At 34.5% G+C, this 18,092-nt stretch overlaps 1 protein-coding gene across 2 annotated transcripts in view; it reads right to left on the bottom strand.

The window, feature by feature from the left end:
- The window catches only part of LRPPRC (leucine rich pentatricopeptide repeat containing), a 90,871-nt gene that overhangs the window by 38,840 nt on the left and 33,939 nt on the right, over positions 1–18,092 (bottom strand). For both annotated transcript variants that reach the window (XM_082757211.1, XM_082757210.1), the window contains exons 17-25: positions 17,036–17,142; positions 16,746–16,823; positions 16,327–16,380; positions 15,480–15,593; positions 14,146–14,276; positions 12,643–12,728; positions 10,807–11,011; positions 3,153–3,277; positions 2,417–2,523 (exon numbers count right to left, since the gene is read on the bottom strand). In XM_082757211.1, the coding sequence (XP_082613337.1) occupies positions 2,417–2,523; positions 3,153–3,277; positions 10,807–11,011; positions 12,643–12,728; positions 14,146–14,276; positions 15,480–15,593; positions 16,327–16,380; positions 16,746–16,823; positions 17,036–17,142 (1,007 nt within the window). The remainder of the gene's footprint in view (positions 1–2,416; positions 2,524–3,152; positions 3,278–10,806; positions 11,012–12,642; positions 12,729–14,145; positions 14,277–15,479; positions 15,594–16,326; positions 16,381–16,745; positions 16,824–17,035; positions 17,143–18,092) is intronic.

Below are 18,092 nucleotides of genomic sequence, written 5' to 3'. Positions count from 1 at the left end.
GAACCGCACCCAAATCTTCCCCTTCTTTTTCCACTATTGTCATTCAGCTGTATTTTACCAGAGATTGAGATTTAAGAGTTATTTTCTTTTCCTAGGGTTTTGAGTTGCAATTTTTTCAAAGCAGCAGTTGTCACTTTCACAGGAGCATCCAACAGATCTCTGATTTCTCAAACTAACAAGAGAAAGCTGAGGCAGTGGTCTCCAATAAAAAGAACCCCATTTGAAGACTCCGGAGGTTATGGTCTTATATTTCCTTAGCGCCTATAGATATTTTTTTTCCCGTTTTCATTCATACCTTTTTAGATACTCTTTATTAATTCTTCAGATACTACAATAACAAACGATACCACTAAAATGAATTGATCACTATAATCAGCAGTACATGATAAAGTGTACACTGACAGGCAATAGATGCCTAACATGCAACTACTTCTCTAAAGATCAAGTGACCCCAAATTTGATCGACCTTTACTGAATGTTTCTTCAACAGGAAATGAAAATAGAAAAACTATCTGAGATGGCCAGCAAGAGAAGAAATTTAGCTGCAAAAAACACTGCTGGAGAAAATGATATACATACAGCCAGTACTCCATCTTCCACATTATACACAGCATGGCTTCGACTTCACAACAAAACAAAAAAAGCGAACAGTAACTTGTTGATGGACTAAAACTATTTTCTTCCCCAGCAAGATATGAATTAAGATTTTTTTTGCCCTTGAAGAAAAGAAGTCTTGGAAAATTCTTAAATTATTCTTACATAAAAATACCTAAAAATAACACCTGATACAGTGATTGATTTTGTGCCCCTTGATTTACTGGTAAATCACATGCATAGCTAAATTTCTGTATTCCTAAAAAATTTAAACCTTTTTTTGTTCCTCAACAACATATACAAAGATGAAATTCATACTTCGTGGAAGCTAGGTAAGAGCAGGAAATCCTACTCTAAAGAGCCTAAAGAGACAGGACAAGTTCCATTTCATCTCCAGATACCAGGTGCTCAGATTCACACTTCTGTCTGTCTGTGGTTACTGACACTTGACAATTCAACACCAAATAGTGAATATGTGCAGAGATAAAATTGGCACCTATTAAAACAACAATTTCGAATAATAATTTGAAAATAATTATTAAATTATTCTAATTTGATAATACTTTGTTCATTTGCTTACTATCCAATTCACGAATGCTGAACTGTAGCCATCAATAGAAGGGTTGAGAAATTAAATACAGAAGTCTAAGAAACTCTTACTTCCAGTTCTGAGATTTGTACATCCTATATGCTTTAATCACTATCAAAAGAACTGAACTCCTCACTGTCTTGTTAGATACCGATATTTCAGTTCTTCTGTATTATTAGATTAAGCTCCAAAAGACTATCCCTGAGCAAAAATATTTGTTTTCAAAGGATGCTCAGCAATTCTGTCCTCAAAGCAGTAGAAGTATTGTTCTATCACAGAGCAGACCTTCAGTTAACAGATTTTTTAAAAGAACGATTTCTATTGGATAGTAATTCAAGTAAGGATAACTGGTATCTCAAATATTTTAACAGAACTAGAAAAAAAGGCAAGTTTTATCTTAGGAAGGAAAAAAAAAAAAACAGAAAAAATAGGTTACAGTTACATACATAATACAAAAATGATAAGGACTGATTGTCACTTTTTCTGCAAGATCCCTCCCCTCTTACACATTAACTTGTAAACTTATGCAGCATTTTAACAACATACAACTGTGCTAAGAAGAAAAATAATCACAATCTGGGCAGACTCTGCAGCTGCCCCTTTGACTTATCAATTTCAGTAAGCACAATTTCAATCAAGTCTAGATAAAATATACTAATCCTAAATAGACCAAGTTTGTCACCTACCACTTCCTATAAGCTGCTTACTACCCTGAAAGAGAGAGAACGAGAGAGAGAAAGAGAGAGAGAGAGAGAAAGAGAGAGAGAAGAAATGCTAAATTAAATGCCAAACAGTAGCAGACAGCTCTTGTTTGGCTGATTAACTTGTAGACAAGCATTACAAATAAATCTGAGCATGGTCTGCAGCAAATTAAATTCCAGTGCTTTTAAGAACAAAGAATTCCTTCGGAAAGAGGATTAGCAACTTTACACCCAGGAATGCCAGTTTAATTTAATTGTTCCACAATCCAATATTTAATATGCAAATATCATTTTGATATATAACAGCAAATTTGAAAACGTGAGGAAACAATTTCAATATATAACAAGACTGTCTCTCTTCTGAACTGTAATTATACAAAATAAAGCTGGTCGAGTCTTTTTTTTTCATTATTAGGATTGAATTCTATTAACGTGAATCAGAACAAGTCTAATTAAAGGTTAAAAACTTTAAATGTTTCTAATTAAGAGTCTAAATGGCTGCATGAATAGAGTACTATAGTTAAAATCCTACCTCAATGACCTTCCTAGCCTCTTTGTATTTTCCTGTTTGCAAGAAGGCAAAGAAGAGATCATAGAGAGCCATCATGTCACCATATTCTCTGCTTATAAAATCTGAAACTAAAGAAAACAAAAATGATTTACTAAATGAATTCAAGCATTTTAATATACATGTTGAATTTTCTTAATACTAATATTTTCTGTTTTCCAAGCATCACAAAACTCCGTACATTAATGTATACATACACATATATATCAAATACGTTTTGAAGCGTATGGCACGATCACAACATATTGCACAATCTGCTGTAGCTTTGTGGTTAAGCATGCTTAAACTGCTTTTTTTTGTTGAGCTGCACTACATTTTGAATTACATTCAACAAAACAGACTGTATGCTGGCATCCTTGGCTTATGCCAAGTGTGAATTTAAGTTTTCTTAACTACACAACTATTTCAGAAACATACGCGTGGAAAAGTCGTTTTTTAGAAGTGATATATATATATAGAACAAGTATTAACACTAATCTTTGAAAACTTGTTGCTGTATTACCCGAACAATAGAATTCTTCTCCATTTAAAATCAATATCCATTTTTCAATCATTAGGCATCATTTAAATGCTTTAAACTAACACAAAAGTATGAAATTTTGTTCTTCCCGATGACATAAATGCTATAAATTATCATGGAAGAAAAACCTCCAGAAAGCACTCCATATAACCAGACAGTACTTGACTACATACAACCAACCTTTTTGCAGAAGATCAGCATCTCCTTTCTCTATGAGTCTACAGTAGATGTTATGAAGCTGAAGAATTTTCCCGTGCTTCTTATAACAGCCCATTAAAGCTTCCAGAGCAGCAGGCATGTCATCCCTCATGGAAAAAAAAAAAAAAAGAAAGAATAAAAATAAGTAAATAGCAAAACTGAGCAGGAGTAGACTATTATGAATCCACTTTGGTCTTGAAAATTTCAAGGAGAATTTATGTACAGATCTGTAATACAGAAGAGTATTTTATTCCCCACCACCCCCAATATTCCAGATATTTTCAAATAACGGGTAAAGTTTTTCTACAAGCAAATATCATGTATGCTTGATAGCCACATAAATAAAAACAGAATTACAGTTTTAGGCTCAAAGCTCCTTGCTGTGTAATTTTTGAGTTCACAATCACTGTTCATTACAAATTAAACAAAGGTTTAAATGCTCTGCATCATCATTAGATATACTTAATTTTTGAATTAAAATTCTTAAATTCTGTCGTATGTTACTGTGACAAAATACCAATTCCACAGCAATTTGTTTATATTCCAGAGTTCCATTTTTCTCGTTAGTATGTAATATTGTGCAGAATACACTGCCTGCAAACGTCTCTATTTAGACATTTTCATTTTTTAAGCTCTTTAAAATTTTTCCACAGCATTTTTATTTCAGTAGAAATCCTCAGGGTCAACCTAGTTAAACAAAGCTCTTGAGATTGCTTTATGCTTGTTTCATACCTTTACAGACTAGCTATAAATCACCAGGTTTATTTCCATTCCTTTTCTTCCATTACACTTGCAGGGTTAGCATTTACCCATTCTATATAAAGGTCAGAAACCAATGCATATTTTCTGTAATAAAAGTGTACTTTTTTTGCACTGAATTTAACAATATATTGAGGTACCAAAATGTACTCTGTGCTGACCTATCCATGACACAGAGTCATGGTACTAGTATATTAGTGTGTAAGATACTGACCTCCTTAAATGCAGACTTAGTCACAAGCCTTTCAGCAGTAAATACCAGTAACAAGTACAATATTTCCACTTTTGTTATCTCAGTCCATTGGTGACTTTTTTTCTGCTGTGTATACAATATTAATGCCTTCAGAAGTACAGCTAATCATAATAAGTAACTGAAAAGCCATAAAAACAAACAGATTTGGAACTGTAAAAAGTAACCAACAAATGTAACCTTTAAGATCCTGAACTGTACAACTAACAGAGCTAAGTCAGATGCTGCAGACCCTTTTTCAAAGAATTACAAACCAATAAAAAAAAAAAAAAAAAAAGAGGACCACCACTGAAACAGTGGTAAACAACATGTAAGTTACTCTTTGAAGGAAGAAATTCACAATTAAATGAGTCAAACCAAGATGACACACACAAAATTTAATAAGTACAAACAGTCAATAAGACCGCATTTTAGATTTCAAAAAGACTATCAAATACAGGGTGGTGGAAGAAGGTAAGAGGAAAGATCACTTAATAGAAGCAGCCAAAGGCTATAATAAAAGTGACTTGAGATGATGATTTTGCATTCCTGAAGCAACTTTATTATCGATCATCTCAGCCTTAACAAATTAAGTTATTCTGTTAAAACACGTTAAGTCAGATGTCTCCTCCTCACACAGAGATTTCTTGTGCAGCACACATTTTGCTTTTTCAAAGAATGAACTATCTAGATTACTACATACTATCTCATCTCTTTTTTTATTTTTTTTTTTTTTATTTTTTTTGAGTAAAACACGGAATTCATTTTGCTCACTGATACTGGCGTCCTGAAAATACACCTAAGATGACGGATTTCTACCTTATCCCCCTTACTGAGCCCTGTTTACAGTGCATCTTCTGGCACCCCATGGAGTCATTTGAATTTTTGTCATTTGGGGTGAAGACTAAATTACAGGTTAATTTCAAAACTGCAAGTAGATGTTGCAGGCTAGATTACTGTCATAAAAGAGAAATACCATGGTAGTTACCATAGACAGATATAAAGCTTTATATAATCAGTATTTTTCTCCTGCTTTAGATGCAAGTTCAGTTAACATCTTAAAAAAACAGTTTTACAGAGAACGACTCTATTTCTAAGGAGGCACAACAACATTTATACATTCAAATTGAAGTTTTCAGTGATAAATCTAGCTTTTCAGATTGATGCTCAAACAGCCATAGTATTGTCTTAGCTGTATTCCTAAAGGATTAAAGTGACTGTTTTTAGGTCAAAGCTATCAATAAATGAACAAATAATTTGAATGTCATTCAAAAAGAAGCATTAAGGGTTTTCTAGTCTCTAAATGTATGCTTCTGGAGGCATTAATACTGTATATGCAGAGAAAAAAGTCATCAAAGGACCAAGATTACAAAAATGGAAATATTGTACTTGTTACTGGTACTCATAGCTCACAGGTTCCCAAATAACTCTGCATTTAAGGAGGTCAGTATCTTGTACGCTCATTTACCAGGCATTTGTTTTTAATCTATCAAAATCTGACATATTTGTTCTGTTGCATTCAAGCAACCAACTGGTCATCCAGAGTTTTCTAGTGAACAGCATCTATAAATCCGATCAACAACAAAACTGGCAACCAACAAATGTATAGCAGAGGTACAGAAGTTCAGCCTTATTTCGATGTATTTCTTCAAAAAATCTTTGTACTACTATTTAAAAAAATAATCTTACGCTTATACTTGAGTTAAAATGATTTACTTAACAACCTGCACTATTTCTCAATTGTCACTGCCTGCAATTAATTCTGAATATGTACCGGCAACTACTTTTGTAAGACAGTCCTGTTAGAAAAACAGAAAGAAAATTAGAAACCTACTATAAGCTTCAAACTTCAAGTACAGGTAAGATCTTAGTGTGCTGCTTCTTATGACTCACTAACAAACAAAAAAAAAAAAAAGAAAGCTGCACAAAAAAGAATTTCCACATTTTAAGAAAATTCTGTTTAGGCACCAGGATTTTAAGCTAATAAACAGCTGTGCATTTGAAAACTTTTGGCAGTCTTTCTGTACAAACTTATGCATGTCAGATACCCTTTTATCTCACCAAAGGATTACTTACTACACAACTAGATTAAAAGCCTGGTCCAAAATTACTATTTAATTAATATGGATCAAGTCACAAAAGAAATAAAGCCATATACTCTTAGCCACATAGGAAAATCTGACTTCCAGGGGCAGTTTGCACAAAATTCCTATTTAAAACATGAACAGATATGCTCCATGCCTCATTTTCTGTTGGCCAGACTCTACAGGTTTTTTTGTTTGTTTTTTTTTTCAGTTGCTCACAGACAGTATTTGTTCAAAGCTAATATCTATTACACTTAAGGCTTTGTATGTTTCCCCCCCCCCGTGTCGAAACACGTTCCCTTAAAACCAAAGCTATACGATTATCTTCAAATGACAGGAGAAGCCTCAGTCATGACTTTATTATGCTTGCCCCTTAAGTAACCCCCCAGGAGTCCCAGTTCAGCATTATCTTTCAACTAAACTGGAGTTAGAGTTAAGATCACAGAAGTTTCTGGATTCATGTTTTCTGTTTGGGATGCCTATGAAGTCCAAGATACCAGGGGTGCAAACCTCCAAAAACATTTGCATGGGCAGTTTTGCTTGCAGAAAGCTAAGGAGACAGAACTAGTCAAATGTCTCAGCGTTTGCAGAAGACTGGCTAAACACCATGCCTGGCTATAACAGCCCCCTTCAATTTCAGCAAGCCACTCCCCTCTTGCTTCAAGAAGGCAGCACTAAAGCTAACCCTTTTACTTGTAATAAACAACTTTCCCAACCAGAGAGTCTGCCTGATAAAACTAAGACTCCAAATATTGATTTTAATTGGAATGAAGTGCTGCAACATTATGCATAAAGCTTTAGTGAAGTGGCAATTTACCTAAGGGGTTTACTGATTGAAAAGCTCTCAAACCTGAAACCACTAGAGAGGTAGAAAGAAAAAAGGGACTCTCTGGGGTGGGGGTGGAGGGTAGATGGGTAAAACAAATCCCTCTCTACAAATCTGAAGCAGATGTTAGTGTAGAGGGAAGTCAATTCAGCAAGGTACAATCAGCTTTACAAAAATTATTCTGTTAAAAGAGAACGGGCTCTTGAAAGAGCTAAATGTTTTTCTGTTCATTTGCTATACTAAGGAATCTTCAAGGAGACTGGTGTTGCAATTACAACTAATCCTCCCCAAAAAATTAACTGTGTTGAAGGCTTTGTAATTTCCCTAGGTACAATTTAGCTGTCACTTACTTTAAAATTTACTCAAACATGCGTTCCGAACAGCACTAACTTCACATGTCAAGTGCTTTCCAGCCAATTGAGTCTAAACTGGAAGTCGGTGTTAAACAACTGAATGATTAGACAAGATAGCTCATTTCCCTGCTCTTTTGTTCAGAATAAAATGCCACATTTACATTATCAGACTCAACAGGATTTTCTGACAGAGGGAGAAAAAACCCCAGCGAACACTGTCCGTACCGAGCACATGAAGCCTGTCATTTACCAATCATCCTTCAAAAAGCAATAGCCATGAATGTAACTTAATTACGACCCAATGATCCTTGACGAAAAATCATCTTATCACTGTCCTGTCCCCATAGGGCAAATGAGACACTTTTGTCCTTTGGCACTGATGATGCTAAATTCCTAATTGCAATAATGGAGTAAGAGAGCCAAACATCCTTAATTTCATTGCAACACCTACAGAGTTTTAATGCAAATATCTAAAATAAAGCTGCTGAAAATCTGAAAAACTGTCCCTATCAGAGATGTTTTTGCCAAAAAATACCACCTAATTTAAAAAGATGTCTATTTTTAACAGTAAATTTAAAAGTCAAGTAACTTGTACGTGCCAAAGCATCACCTCAAACAAAATCAGGTGAATTTAACTCTGTGAAAACAAGAAGAAAAATTGTCAAGGCACTGGATGCATGCCATCTGCTACATAAGAAATTAAATATGGCTTTATATGAAATTAATCACAACCCAGCACACAATACTTTAATGGACAATGCTGTATTAAAATGCACCAATCATTTTTAAAGAAATACAAATGAGCTATATAGCCTTTTGATCTCTAAAAATACAGCTATTCACCACTTGTGCTCAGTGATTTAAAACTACAGAATTATTTTTTTTCATGCAGTCTACATTTTCAGTGGTTTCCTTCAAATTTTCTTCCCTCTCCTGAAACAGTAAAATGTGTAAATTTCATACCTGAGGATGTTCTTGTTTATTTCCTTTCTCAGAGCTAATACTTTACAAGGGGAACACTAATAAAGTCATGGTAATAAGAAACTTGATGTGGTTCCTGTCTTAAAGTTCGAAACTCCTATTTTTGGTTTTATGAAAGTTAGCTTGTGCAGCTTTCTTGGAAGAAAAAGAATTACATGTACTTATTGTATCTGTTAATTTCTCCTGCTGTAAATAGGTATTATCGAAGTACTGTATAGCACAAGAGCAGGCAGTAATCAACAATTCTATTTTTTTCTTTTCCACGTTCCACTACAAAGTCTCACTTGTAAGCACTAGGACTTAACAAGAATTTCAGAATATTCATGAGTGGGCACAGAGAAGAGGGTTAGATGAAAACATTTTAAACTCAAAATTGTCGAGATCTTCAAAAGCAAACCAGATTCCTTTACAAGCAATTAAAAAGTTTGAATTAATTTAAGAACACAAAACACTAGCTCAAACGCTGCTGTGGAACATTAAAAAAAAACATTTCACGGCTAATTTCAGAGCCATGCTGATGATCTGCAGCTAAATGACAGCATTTCAGTAATGATACTTGAACTGCAGGATGGCAAATAGTAAGCACTACTGCTGAAAGAAATGACTAATGCTTATTTCAGTCACTCAACTTTCAAAAACTCTCAAGATCTCCACAATAAAAATCAGTGAAATGCAGTCATTCCTTCAAAGCAAACTATCTGCAAAAAGCTTGCCCCTTCTGTTCAGTCTAACACTGGAGAGGAAGCAAGTCTTTCCTCTTGTAAGAAGGCAGAAAAAAACATTGGAAATTAGCATTCTTTGTACTGTATTTATATATAATGAAAAATATTAAGTTATACAGCTGAGTACTGATGACTTGTAGTCTTACAGCTCCACAGAAAGGAATTGCTTTCTTTTTTAAAAGAGAGTCTAGTCTCATCAAGTCTCTTTATAAAGAGCACACAAAGTTTTAAAAGAAGTTTTACCAAATGTTTATAATACAAAAGAATGTGGGAACCTGGGAATCAAGATAAAATAGCAGCATTCTTTCCCATTCCCCTTTGCATCCACACATGATCACATCACATCACCATACCACTTCCAGTGAACAGAACCCAGTACTACCACATGTCAGTGTGCATAAAGCAATTATGTAATATGCAACCACTCTTGCTGTGCACTGTAAAGCAAAGATATTTTTCCAACACATTAGTTACATATGATTGCAGTTAAATTACCTTCCTAAACATCTGCCTCGTCTTGTGATATAACCAAGGCAGTGCTGCTGACTGCAAAGGTGTACTCTGTACACTCACAACTAGAGGACTAGTTCTCTAAAATACTGTTTTTACAAGAGAACATGCATGCATCCACCAAGAGTTCCACCTTTATGACACGAATTTTTGGATACAGAAAATGTTGTAAAGACTTTGTGAACCCATCTTTGAGGTTGACATACATGAAAAAAGTGAGTATTTCATGGTATTCTATAGGCATTATATTAATATCAAATATAATATTAAGCCAGCAACATCTAATACATATATGAAACAAACTGCAATAAACTTATCAGTCACTGTAGCTGTAAAAGATTAAAATCCAACAAGTACATAAATGACATGCTTAAAAAAAAAAAAAAAAAAAGACTGTGCATACAGTAGGAAAGCAAAAAGGAATCCTTGGTTCAATTTCAGTTAGAAATTGTTATATAGTTCATATATATATTAATTTAAACATCCTGCCTCATCAAAAAGGTTATGCATAGAACAGCGCTCATGGAATTACAGATACTTCCTTCCAGAATGAGTGCACCAACTTCCCTTTCTGTGGTAAAAGGTGTTAATAGTATATATGGGAAAATCACAGTAGAGAAATCAGTCAGTACTTTCCTCGAATTTAAATTCAGCGACATAGTCTATAGGCAGTAATATCAAATTATCTGAATAATTGTGTGAATTGGAAATATTTCAATGTCCAAACACACCCCTTCAGCTCACCTGAGATCAATTGTATGGCTCAGTAAAATAATAGTTTTGATGGGAAAAACACATACTTAACCACAAGAGCTGAGTGTACTTAGCATGCTCTGAATAGCCATCCTGTCAAACAGACTTCAGAACCATCTTATTTGCAAGCATATTTCAAAATACAGCCACTTCACCTCTGGTGCGTCCATAAAACATACCTGTTGTTCCCACAACGATACCATCATGTGACGTCTAACTGACAAAAAGCACCTTACAAACAGATTATTCATTCACAGTACTCTGAGATCACTCAAAGTATGAATGGCAAGCATGTGCAGGTTTACATACAAAAGCACTTTCACACACCAACGTGTAACCACTGCACACAGCACACACAGGTCACACAACAAATAAATATTTTATCATAACTTGTTTCCTCTAACTCAAACATAGCTTACTTTTCAAGGTGAACTGTAATCAGAGGGGAATAAAGGGCAGCAGTTTCTGCCAACCCCAGGTTCACAATGGTCTCGTGTAACCGATTCACTGTTTCAACTTCACCTCGCATGGCAGCGGCATTAAGAAGGCGAAAAAAAGATGCAACCGCTCTATCAGAGATCGGAACGTCCTTCTCTTTCATCTCTGTTAGGACGTTAATAGCATCTACAATGAAACAACACAAAAGACCCTTAGGTAATTTCATGTAGGGAAAACAAACTGCTATTAAAACAGCATTTCAAACCCAGCAGGAATGTAAATTCTGGCGTATAATGCCGATTTCAAGTTAATTACTACTTGCATTTCTAAACGAGACTACAATTATAAATCCACAATAGCATGGTTTTATCATTTTGCTGCAACTTTGACTACAAATTATAGATAGGAACTGTGTGCCCACTCTGTACCACATAACCCTGTATAGTCTGCCCTATAGCTGCAAGATTCTACTAAATGGATGCTTTTATCGTTCAATGCTAACATCTGCTAAATCACTCCATTGTTTCTTCAGCAGATGGCTTGTCACGAGGCCAGATAATAAAGATATGTTTACACTGTATATACAGCCAGACTAATGGTCTGATACCGATAGGGCCTGTTTGCTGTGTCGATACTAATTAGCCAAGGAGAGCCAATGAAAGCTTTCTAACAGACTGCATGTTAAAACATTAGGTTCATTAAGCTTCATTAGTAAGGCAGAAACAAACATTTTGGTATATGGAATAAGTGCATTTTTATAATGTTCTTAATTATTGCATAGATAGAATGTTTTGACCACTTTGCATTTGGCTACATTTATGAATTGTTTTATTTTCCGAAGGACACTCACGCTGTTAAAAGCAAGCTAATCTTTTCAAAGTGCTTTAATGTAGAGGTAGTAATGATCTGATTTATTGTGGTTTAGAGAACATCGGCTTTATTTATTATTTTTTGAACAGTAAGATTAAAAGGTGTGTAACACAAGTTTCAAAGAAGATTATATTTACAAAAAAATATATTAGCTTCTTACTTCTGTTGTACAGTCGTTTAGATACAAAATGTTATGGTGTTATTTAAGCTTGGACCATGTTTTTATTGTGTCAGGTCTTCTACAAAATCACAGACCTCGATATTCGGAGTCATGTTTTAAAGTTGATGACAGTCTAGGGTTCTTTTAAAGATCAACCAAATCATGTAAATAATAGAATTATATTAGACTAAATTACAGAAATTAAAGAGCTAACAGCTTAATGCAAACATCTAGCAATCCAAAATAGGCAGTTGGCAGAACACTCATTAAAAGCCAAAATTTCCAGGCAGTTTGACAGAATGACTCTAAAACGCAGTAACAAACACATAAAAGAACAGGAACAGAAAAATATATACTTTATAAAAAGTTAAATGACTTTTTTTTTAGTACTTGGCTCTCATGAGAAGGTTATGTTTATAGGTTTTATGTTCAGCCTTCAGACCTTCTTAAGCAAAAACAAAGCCATTAGTCTAGGCACATACGCAATTTGTGCCATAAGTCATGATCTTCAAACTCAATCCAAACAGCAATGCTAATAAAAACTAGCTGCAGAAATGCAAAAAGCACTGAGCTGTGCAAATGTAAATGACAAGCTTGCCAATCCATTAAAACTAATGGCCTGCACTGTCCAAGCATCTCTGGTTGAATTCACATGCAAATTTGTATGCAAAATGTTCAAGCACTTTTCAGGACATGATATACCATTAATATCAACTCACATTTTTATTCTTGAAGCAAGATACCTTTATTATATAGCAGAAACACAGAATAAAAGCCAAAGGATTACCTTCTAGTCTACCATGCTTTCCTAAGACTTCTACTAGTGCTATGTACTTTCCAGTGTCAAGAGCAACAGGTGAGTTCCTAGGGAAGCTAGGAATTAAAACAATAAAAATTGTATCAGACACTTATATTTTATAAATACAGATTAATTAAAAATTAATTAATTTAAAAACCCAGAAAACTGTGTAACAAAAGAACAGCACTAAGAGGTAAAAGTTCTAAGTGTTAAAAGAAAAATCTGATATACTTAAAAGATGTACCTTAAATATTTTCTGTGCAGCTTCCCACCAACAGAAAACTAAACTACCTAGTTTTAAAGAGACAAACATCCTTATTAATTATTTGGTAGTTTTTGGAAAGGAAAAATCTGTTTCCCATAAGCCTGGAAAGAAAACTCAGTCCTCACATCTGGGGTAGTGCTGTACTGTTTTCTATAAAGGAAAGAATGTGAAGCTATTCGCCTACAGTAACAAGTGAAAATCTACTATTTTAAAGTTACTTCTATGTATTTATTTTCTCTTTCCTGGAATTTTAAAAACCAATTCCTCCTCTGTTTTTGCAACAATTTTAAGAGTTGCCTCATAGCAATTTTATGCTATACTCAAGGCAGATCAGTAAAACCATGCTACTGCAGGGAAGCTCCACTAGAAGACTCAATTTTACTTCATACAATCTCACTATGGGGATTGTGGGAGAATGTTAGTGCGGCTAAAATCAATACATTAGTGTTTGCAGAGTGGTGAATTTCTTGGTATTTACAGCTCAATTATTTCTCAGTTTCAAACATTAGCAAAGCGTAATGAGCACCTGCCTATTAACCTACTGTAAAACCAAAGCAAACACTTCATGAATGCATATGAGAGACAGAGAGAACGTCGAAGTAACACAACTTGTTTTCTCCCCTGTAGCACTGGACTGTAGGGAGGTTTTCAAGGGGAAGAGGAGAGGAAGGAAAGGGGCAAATGAAAGGATGAGCTGAAAGAATTTGCTCCCGGATAAGCCAGGCATAACATGTTTTAGCCAGGAGGTAATTTTCATAGATAAAATACATAGCTCTGGAAATAAAAATTTAAAGTAGAATGCCTGTTGTTAATCCTAAAATACAATGCCACTAAGCAGCACTGTTATCCTGAAGACAATATAAGTACAATGTATTCTAAAAGCATTCTAGTTGCTTTTTTAACACAGAATACAGGTATTTTTTTCTTCTACTTAAGCCAAACTTCAATTCATACACTACTTATGCTTAAAATAACAACAAAACAGATCCTACACAACAATTTGCAATTTAAAAAAAGTTATTGTCCATACAAAGTAGCTGTTTCTGATGTTCAATTATAGAAAAAATTGTTTCAAAAAACCACACCCCTGTTTTAAATGCACATACATTGGTGGGGGAAAACTAATTAAAAATGGATGAGGGGGTTAATATTCAACCTACTTAATTCAACAAGGTCTGTGTATCAGCATAAATCTCTGTGACATGTTTCAGTGCCGGTGTACTTACACTTTTTCTTTCAGGTTCATTGCATCTTCTACATTATCATGTCGACAGCACAAATTTATTAAGGCTGCATAGCCACCGACAACCATGTCCGGTTCGTATTTGGCTTTCACTTCAAGGGCTTTTTGCATATTCTAAAAAAGGAACAAAGCAAAGATGTGAACTAGAGGAAAAGTCAATATGACATTATGAATCTTATATGTTCCGTGTGCGGTTATTTGACTGCTTTAGTGCTTTTAATAGCAGAAGACCTTATTTTGAAAACATAGCTGTAATATTTCAGAAAAATTTCAGAGTAAAGATTATTTTGCAGAAATTAGTATCTTTCTAAATCACTATATAGGTTAATTTCAGCGTAGGTTTCCAAGTCAATTTTCTAGTTAACATTGCTACCATGCTTTAAATAAGGCTTTTCTTTTTTTAAATCCACACAGACACTATAAACATTATTAATCCAAGTTCTAATATGGTTCTTATTTATTTGGAACTCATAACAATTTTTCACCTAGTGTACTGCCAAACATACAATAAAACCACTTCCTAAAGAATAAGAAACTACTTAATAATCCCATAGAAAGCTTTTTTTTTTTTATACATCCCTATTCATACATTTGACCACTTTAAACTTATAATGGTGTTTGCTGTTGTTTCATATGCAAAATCATAGAAACAGACAGCTGAGAATCACTCTTTCTGAACTATATCCTTAGCAGCAGTGAATACTGCGTTATCATCTGCACGACTGTTACTGTTCCTACATATACAGCTTTATAGGCAGGATCATACTGAACAAGAAACTGAATAAAAGTGTGGTGATACCCCCACAAATTACAGACACACACTAAATGAATGTAAACTACAGCTGGACGCCTGCCGAATGAAGGCAAGAGACCCTTTATCTCAGAAGAGCTTTCCTCCTGCAGGAAAATGGAATTTCAATCCCTGCATTAACAACCTAGTAATATTTGAATTGCAAATGACTAGTGCATGTATCAGTTGCTTGACAATCTAGATATAAGAGACCGGAGCCATGGCTTGAAAGGACATTTGGCATGTATGATAAACCTATCACAGCTGTTACTATCATTCACTTTGCAGATTATTGTAAACAAACTTCAGCAACCCCAAAACATGCCATTCAAGGTGTTGCTGAAATTAGTTAACCTTTTGATTTAATTGCTTTTTGCACTTATGTTTGATTTATAAGCATCAAACCATGAAACCTCAAGCACTGCACTTATCTTTGCTTAACTATTGTCTTTCCATAATACAGTCATTTATGTCCCTTTAAAAATATAGCTATGTGTTTCCAATTATCTCTGCATTGGTTAAGATACCTCTTCTTCACAAAGAGCATGTATGAGTTGTTTCAAGACATCTGTAATAGGCTGGTTTTCAGCTTTTCGCTTTTCTAGTTTCTTCTCCAAAGCAGACACGTCAGATTTAGCACTCTAAATGGAGGTAACAGAAAGAATGTCAATTTCAAAAACAGCCTTCCCCGAACAACTTGTCGGATCACTTTAATAAAAGACAGACAAAATAATCCTCTCCTTCCATAGTATAAGAAAAATTTTAATCATTTAAGATGCTTTTATCTGTTTAAGTAGTACATATTAATTGAAGATTTGAGTCAGAATACAGTAAAAAAAAAAAAAAAAAAAAGCATGAAGTAGCATAACTACAAAGGTCAACACTACTGTTTTTCCTCGTATTCTGTTCTTGTGTTCAGGAAGTAGGTAACAGAAGCCTATTTCTTTTTCCACCTCTGTTCTGCTCAGATCAGGGATGTAAAGACTTGACATTCCAGCATCACAGACAGTATGGATTTATATGGTTCCTGCCACTCAAGAAGACTGCTGTAATTTACAAGCATGAATTAAGCCTCACACCACCACTGTTAATTAACTAGAACTTTCAAAGCACGTATCTTTTACCAGACAGGGAAACTGAGGCATGAAACTTCAGCTAACTCTGGGGTCAAGCATCAGGTCTATAGGAAAATCTGGACAGCCTTTATTCCTACTCTGCAAAGAAACCTCTGAACTCCAATTGGTATATTTTAAGAATGTCAATATACTTGCATGACCTGAAAGCGAGTGATTATACTTCATCCAAAACCCGTATCCAAACATTATTATTATTATTCTGGTATGAACAAGCATAGCCATTGGTGAATTTACTTACTTCTGGAATGCTGTCTGTAGACACGGGTTTTTTAGGAGACAGTGACCTTACATCCTAAAATGCAGTAAAACAAAGGTATCACTAATTCAAAAAAATAAAATAAAATAAAAAAAATCCATCTATAAGCAAGCATATGATGCTAAAAATGTTGTAGAGTTTATTACATAATTGCAATTTAAAAACCCTGTATTCTGTAGCATTATTTCACTGACTTGAAGGAATACTAAATGTATCCCTCTAAGCTATCATACATGAGAATGAAAATAATTTCAACAGTTAGTGAAGAATCACAGAAAGGCTAAAAGGCTTACATATAAATCATTGCATTAAGGCATTTGTTTTGCCAAGGAGAATATTTACACACAGAGTACACATACTCTATTTTTTAGCTTCAAAGTAATTGTCATAGAACCACAGACCTTAATTAATTCAGGTACTTGAGAGGAGTCCAGCAGTCTGCAAATGCCGCTGCAGAGGTTTGTAGGGATAACTATATTCTGTACCAAGAGGTGGGGAAAAAATTATATGAGTTTTGAAACACAACCAAACTGAAATTTGTCTAACAGAAATTATCTCAGACGTAATTCAAGTCTCCAGCTCTTGCATGTCATTGAGAAGTGGTCTGGTTGTACTTAAAAGCAGCAATTTCAAATCTAATAGATACATGTCAGGCAGGACAGGCATTATGTAGCAAAAAATGAAATGGTACCATCTTCTTCAGCTGATGGAAGTATTGTCTCAAACGCTCCTCCTTGGCCTGTACCTCTGAGTCACTCATGCTGTCAATCAAGTGATAAAGAAAATAGCCAACAGCTTCTGTGGAAAAAAACAAGAGAAAGCATTCCACTAAAATTACCGAGACTGTCATGTTATCAAGATTAATTTATAAGAAATCATTTTGGTGTGAGATGTCACCCTGATGAGAGGCTCTGAAATGGCAACAATGATCACTGAGGCATAGAGATTATGTGGTTTGGGAGCACATATCTAACTGGTGAGTGAAAGGAATATTAATTATTTTCAGACCCAGTGACAGCTTTTCAGTACAGAATCTTACTTCAATCTATTTTTTCCACTGCTGTGTGACAGAAGTGGTACTGCCCAAGGCCTTCCCCCCCTTTCCTGCCCGCCACCCCAAATAGTTGCCACAAATATTTTGTCACTGCTCAGAAGAAAAAACTGATTTCTACCACTTTGCATATTTTTTCTGTACATTTTACCCATTACATTCCATTACCAAGCTACATTAAGTATTGTAATATTGATATGAAGGCATAGAAGATGCTTTAACCATTACATAACTAGTACTGAAGGAGCTGCCTATTAACCAATGAAAACCAAGATTAACAGATTTTAATCAAATGGTGCTTAGGCTTTTATCTATAAAAGTAAAAAAATATATGGGAACCTGTACTCAAGAATTGGAATAGTATTAGTTAATTTTCTTCTCAAATGGTTATCTTTCCCCGTTAACCTCCCCCAGCAGGAGGATTTTTTTTTAATTTTTTTTTTTTTTAAATACAGATTATTCATGTATGAAAAAAAGTATACTTCAAAGTAGAAGATTTGGGATGTTAAGTACCATTGTACTGCACAAAATCACTAAAGGTAAAACTAGACTGAAAGATGGCTTTTATTTTCTCTCAAAGTATTTAAGCACTGATACTGTGCTCATTCTGTATCTGTATTTTGGTCAATAAAATTAGAAAAATAAATCGTTATCAGCAAGATTTGTTTGTAATTCTAAAAAGGAAAAGATCTAATGT

The sequence above is a fragment of the Aythya marila genome, assembly GCF_965140915.1.
Source record: "Aythya marila genome assembly, chromosome: 3".
NCBI lineage: Eukaryota > Metazoa > Chordata > Aves > Anseriformes > Anatidae > Aythya > Aythya marila.
Note: the sequence above shows the minus strand (reverse complement) of the source record. Positions and strands in the feature narration are given on the sequence as shown.